This window comes from Notothenia coriiceps, unplaced genomic scaffold, assembly GCF_000735185.1.
Source record: "Notothenia coriiceps isolate Sejong01 unplaced genomic scaffold, NC01 NC01_scaffold00018568, whole genome shotgun sequence".
NCBI lineage: Eukaryota > Metazoa > Chordata > Actinopteri > Perciformes > Nototheniidae > Notothenia > Notothenia coriiceps.
Window position 1 is genome coordinate 3,514 of NW_011351269.1, and position 6,639 is coordinate 10,152.

General features: G+C 42.8%; 1 protein-coding gene across 1 annotated transcript in view; it reads left to right on the plus strand.

Moving 5' to 3' along the window:
• The window catches only part of LOC104951119 (histone-lysine N-methyltransferase SETD1B-like), a gene marked incomplete at both ends in the record, with an annotated part of 9,427 nt that extends 3,096 nt beyond the window's left edge, over nt 1-6,331 (plus strand). Inside the window, 3 exons of the mRNA XM_010777752.1 lie at nt 4,579-5,380; nt 5,955-6,083; nt 6,209-6,331. Coding sequence (XP_010776054.1) covers nt 4,579-5,380; nt 5,955-6,083; nt 6,209-6,331 — 1,054 coding nt within the window. The remainder of the gene's footprint in view (nt 1-4,578; nt 5,381-5,954; nt 6,084-6,208) is intronic.
• Between the last annotated feature and the right edge of the window lie 308 nt (nt 6,332-6,639).

The following is a 6,639-nucleotide window of genomic DNA, read 5'->3' on the forward strand; positions in this document are numbered from 1 at the left end:
AGTATTGTGCTGCCCTCCCACTATTGGTACACTGTACTCTCGAAATAGCGCATTTCCCACTTAAACCCCAAAACTGAGTATCGTCTGCATAATGTATGTGTAGTTTGTGACCAGGCTCATTGTATGATGAGCGTCGTGACACGAAAAAATTGGTCTATGTACATGTACACTGGTAACTCAGTTTCGTAGTCTAGACTAGTTTCCTCCTTCACTTTTGGTCAGCAATGTATATGAAATGACTGAAATTCTGTACTTTAAACTAATAATTTTGACATATTATTGCAAAAGATAACATGAGTTGTCACTTCTACGGTGACACTACCTTGCAGTTACTTGTGCGTGTATGTACAGTGGTCAATACTGCAAAGATATGTATTATTGTTGACACACTATAATGACTCGCTCACTCACACTTGAGTCAGTCTCTACCTCTCAACACATTGTGAAACTCGACACATAGCTCTCTAGTCAGATACAGTTATACTCGAAGTACACACATATACATGTCGTCGACGACTTCCCTGTTGGGGAGGTATCCTGCAAGTTAGCACGCAAATGCTAGTGTAGTACTATAATACTGTGTTAGTTTCGTCAAGTTCCCCTCAACACCTCATAACTGATTTGGGCCAGGTACTTTATAGAGGATAGAGACACTTAGTCACACATAATACTTAATTTACGAAAACACAGACATAAAGATGCGCACACAACAAAAAAATAGTCAAAATTCTGTTGACGACGTTTAGGCTTATCTTAGAGACGTACAGTGATCAGTCCTTTCGGCAAGACGTACTTTCCCTCTCGTTGCACAATGTACGATCAGATTCGACACATGGCTGAGCTGTACTCAGTGCTTACTTCGTTGTCCATGTAAACGTTTTACCACGAAAACGGTACAAGACGTCAGACGTACGTGGACAACGGTACACTTCTCTCGACAGGCTTCTCAGATAGTCGTGTGTGCGTGTGCGTGTGCGTGCGTGTGTAGTGGTGTGTGTGTGTTGGTGTGTGTGTGGTTGGTGTGTAGTTTACAAGAGCTTATGTGTAAGTGTTACCGTACGTTTACATACACTTTACGACACAAATATTTGGACAAAAAAGTTGCACACACACACACACACACACACACACACACACACACACACACAACACCCCACACACACACACCACACCAACACCAACGCACGTCCGTGAATACCTCCCCACTCCAAACCCCAGACCGAAGGAGTTGGGGGAGGAGGTACAACACGGTGTGCCAGTCGCTACTATCCTGAAGAGTCTGAACCCCTCTGCTAGCTCGTTAGGTGGCGCTAAACCACCGGCAGGCGTCGAACTCCTCTCCACCAAACTAAGCATAAGCGAGTTTAGCGATCGTATACGACTGTAATAAAAACGGTAAGTAGTCATAAAATAATGCCTTTGCCATGCTATGCTATGCTACTATGAAATAACGAGTCTAGTTCAGACTATTAAACCGACGTAGTGTCGGTCGAGGTACACATTGTAGTGTACCTGTTATAGTTTCCTGTTATGTAACTAACACAAAAAAATGATAAAATTTTACCTATACTTATTTTGTCTTCTGTCACATTTACCCATGGTTAAAAAAGGATAGAGGTTAAGTGATGTACTTAGGACATACTCAACTAAACTGTACATATAAAGGTGGTATATTCTATTTATTTGACTGTCTCCATTTCCTTCGCTTACTTATGTCAAAATTATGAAGAGGTGAAAGGAGGTCCGACAGCGACGACAGAGGAGGGGCTCCTTGCCGGGAACGCACCCAAGACCTCAACTGCCCCCCACTACCACCACTTGCGTCTGTGCGACCTCCCTGGACGACTCGAAGTTTGGTGGCGTCTCTGCGGTAGAGTCTGTAGGCGAAGTGGGGTCATGTGTGTGTGTGTAGATGTGTTATATTGGTCCTACACGTTTTCATGTTTGTGGAAACGAGTTTCTCTTCATGTCTTTGATACACAAATTTTTAATGAGACCATTTTCATCTTCATGACTGATTTGAAAGAAATGAGTTCATTTATTTCTCCCGAAACTTTCCACATGAATGTCATTTTTTCATGCATTGATCGTCTGACAAAATTTCTCATGGACTGGAGGGAAATATAATTATCTTGTTATTACAGTAAACATCGATTTACTTACAAGGTACGACTTGGTTGCCGTTGTAACTGTTGCAATAGTCAACCAGGGAGAAGAAATCTCTTCTGTCCTTTACTTACCTATGTGCCTTAGCACAAGTTTCAGTTATCCGTGCGTTACTGAGATTCTATTATTACCTAGTCGGTGGTTGTGTGTAAGTCTGTTTCCCTTGGGTCGGACAACCATTTTACATTCTTCCATCTTTCATGTCCATAAACTCAAGTTGTACATCATTCTTCATCTTTCATGTCCATAAACTCAAGTTTTTAACATTTCTCCATCTTTTCCATGTCCATAAACACATGTACATTCCTTCATCTTTTCATGTCCATAAACGCAAGTTGTACATTCTTCATCTTGCATCGTCCATAAAACACTTGTACATTTCTTCATCTTTCATGTCCATAAACACACGTTTTACATTCTTCAATCTTTTCATGTCCCATAAACTCAAGTTGTACATCTTCATCTTTCACTGTCCATAACACAAGTGTACATTCTTCGGTTTCATTGCTTAGCAGTCTTTTTATTCATCACCTCAATTCACGACTATGGTCTTTTTAGCATGACATTAATTCATAAACATGAGGTAGATGAAGGTGGAACTTATATTGATGATCATATTGATACCGAGCCACGACTCTGAGCGTAACGGGAAAGGTTTTATTAATCGATGAAAGTTTGATTTGTCCGCGTTTCTGATTTTAGATTAGTTCTTTTAGCTAACGTCTACGGAAAAAAACTTTTCTATTCGTTTTGAAGGTGACCGTACAAATAAAAGTGTCCGATTACAGTCTGGATGATTATTCTGAAAATTAATTACTTGTTGTGGGTGAAAGACTTCTTCTCGCACTACTAACACCTAGTACATTTCGTCTTAACTCAATTAGACCGTTGTTTTCTATATAAGAATTATTATATATAATGGTAATCATTATGTTTTTGGTTTCCAGATTTTTCAGGTAGAACTCAAGGACTAGGAGTCTGTAGTCCATTAAAGGATCTTGTTTTTTCCACCGCTAGGGTTACTTGTCCTTTTGATTTAGTCACCTTAGATGTTTGCACGTCTTTCGTCTGTTTCTTCCACCCTTGTCTATGACGTTGCCTCGGCGAGGTCGATGTATGTGCTTGTGTAGTTGACCCTGAGTTCCCATTGTGTGTGAATATAAGTTTCAACAAACTTTGATTCTGCACACTAACAGCTTTGTTCAACCTTGAAAACACTTAGAATGTTAGAAACGTGACTTTCAGGAATATAAAAATGTACAAAGAAAAGTTCACAACTTTTCCAGTTAGAAAAAGAAAAAGACACACACAAAACACACACACACACACACAACACACACACACACACACACACACACAACACACACAAGGACACACACACACACACACACACAACACACACACAACACACACGCAACTCGTTGGAGATACGTCATTGTCCATTTGATTCTTCCGGGTACGCATGATGTCAACCGTACCCGGAACGAAATGGACCAATCCGTGGAGCCGTTACGTTAAGCTCCCGCTGATTGGTCCAAATTGACCAATCCACGGACTTCCTCACACACACACTCAGTGCAGGCAGCTCTGCTGATCTCTCCTCCCTGGCTGCAGGCTGATAACAGACAGTTGGGATCGCGGTGAAATTCTCTCTGCAGACCCATTCTCACAGCGTTTATCAACCTTTTTCTTACTCAATATCAAGCCACACTTATTGTTTTTACTTCGGCTGTGACTTTGTGTGTGCTCAGGGTGAGTTTGGATTTGTTTCGCTGTGTATCGCTAAACAAGGAAACCACACCTCCACGGAGCTCAGCGCGATTCACAACGTCCCGACCAATCAGAGCACACTGTGCTCACAGGGAGGGTGGGGGCTGGAGCTATTGGAGCTACAACGAGCTGTTGAAGGCAGAAAGTGAAATTCAGTGAATACACGTAGTTTACAGAGATGCTGTTTGAGAAACCAAAGTGAGTTTGGAAAATTGCACAATATAAATCTATTCTAGTAGACCTCAACAATGGAATTATGATCAGTGGAAATGGCCATGACATGGGACCTTTAATGATGATGTGTCTGAAAATGTGCTATATAAATAAACTTACCTTACCTTAAGGTAGGGCTGCTCGATTATGGCAAAAATCATAATCTCGATTATTTGGGTCAATAATTGATATCACGATTATTAAAAACAATTATCCATTTACTTTGAAAACATCAATTACTCAACTGAAAAACCAATTTAAAAAAAAATAATAATAATAACAATAAAAAAATAATAGTTATATTTCGATTACGTTGTTTTCGTAATCGTTGCAAGCCATAATCGTAATTGCGATTAAAATACGATTAATTGAGCAGCCCTACCTTAAGGGCATTATTTATTTGACTGATACTCTATCTCTATACTGAAGGGGGATTTGACCGATGATGAAGCCACTGGGAGGAACTTGTTGGCGATCCCGAGTCCTCAACGACCCCCGAGAAGACGAGGCTCCATCGCTCCGGTACAAAGTGGGTCTTCTGTTCCCTTAAGCTTCGTCGCTGGGAACAGAAGGAGGCTGGATCCGGATCAGCTACCCCGGGAAACCTTCGCCGGTTCCCAAGGGTCTCTGGCCGAATCGTCTCTTCCGGAGCACGGTGGCTCCGAGTCCTCAAGTCGACTTGGCTCCTATGAAGAGCTCAGCCATGGTCTTATGAGAGGAGGGAGATGCAGATCTGGGGAAAGTGAAGGGTACGACGATCAAGGGGAGCCTCTGAGGCCCCCGTCGCCATCTTCCTTCCAGGAGGTCAAACCCAGGAGTTCGTTCCCTCAAGCTCCACCACGAAATCGCACCCGATCCAACCCTAATTTATGCGGTCTAATCCCAGCGAGTCCCAGTCCCAGCCTCTCGTCTCTTCAGGCTCCAGAGAGGCCCCCCAGATCCAGAGACAAGAAAGAAAGTGGGGGTCTCCAGAGACATGCATCTGATACAGCTCTGGAGCTCAGACCCCCGACGGGAAAGTCGCCCAAACTGGGTCTGCTGAAGATCTTCCGCCGGCAGTCGTGGACCGGACACTCGTACTCTCCGCTGGACAACCAGGCGTTAGGACCCACGCTGGGGGAGATCATGACGCCCGACACCCCCACCATGTCTCTGAGGAAGAAGATGAGAGCGTCAGCCTCCAGTCTGACCAAACTGTTCACCAGGTCTAAGGAGGATGTGAGCAAAGGAGGTGAGACATCTAAATAGTTATATCATGTGTTTAATGTTTGACTTGTCTGTGTGTCTCTATGTGTGACGTCTCATTCTCAAACATCTCCAAATATGGTACAAATGTCCACTCAGGGATGAACTGATTTCAATCACTGTTTAAAGAATATTTATGGACACGGGATGATAGAAATGTGAATAGTCTTTTGCATTTAAACCCCATCGTGATATGATGTATCTTAAAGGGGAGGTGCAGCCAACGGTAGAATATGAAACACTCCCAGGGTCTAGACCAGTGTTTCTCAAACTTTTTCATTTCAAGGACCACTTATATATTAGATATTCCCACGAGAGTGCAGAAGAATTAAATTTATTTATTTATTTCAAATGTGACATTTTACCAATATACTAACGGACCACTAGAGGGCGCTCACGGACCACCATTGGTCCGCGGACCACACTTTGAGAAGCACTGGTCTAGCCACTGTTTGGGATGTTGATGGGATAAGGGCGTTATTATTTTGTTGTATTTACCTGAGCCGTTGCTAGTGTATTTTGTATATCTACACTGTCATGTTGTTTGTTTCCTCTCACAGGGCCAATAGTGAAAGGCTCAGCTCCGACCCCTCCTGAGAGGAAGCGCAGCTCTGGGCTGGAGAGTCCAAAAAAGAGAGCCTCCAAACTCCTGCCTTCTTTTAAAATACCTGCTTTTAAAAAGAACAAAGGTAGGAAATACACTTTTTATCTGTGGAATATTTCCTGTAGGTCCAAAAGGCTTGAAACAGGCTAACATAATGTACCTTAGCTACTCTGCCTGAGTATGTTTGTGTTACTTCTTCATGTTCTCCAGATCTGCTGGTTCGTCCAAACAAAGCTGAAGTTTTCCAGTTAGACGGAGGTGGCGTCCTGCTGGGCTGGAAGCCAGTTCAGACCAGTGACCCCGTCACCTACTGTGTGCAGTACTGCACAGAGGGTGGGTGCACACACAAACACAGTAGCTGTTTTTTGCAAGAGCATTAAAGGAGACATATCAAGCGAATCTCAAGATTTATACTTGTCTTATTAGGTTTATAAAGGAACACGTTTACATGCTTTAAAGGTCCCGTGTCATGGCCATTTCTACTGATCATAATTCCATTGTTGAGGTCTACTCAAATAAATGTATATTGTTCAATGTTCCAAACTCACATTTCTCATACAGCACCTCTGTATAGTATGTGTATTCGCTCTCTGTCCTAAACGGCTTGTTGGAGCTCCTGCCCCCCCCTCCCTGTGAGCCCA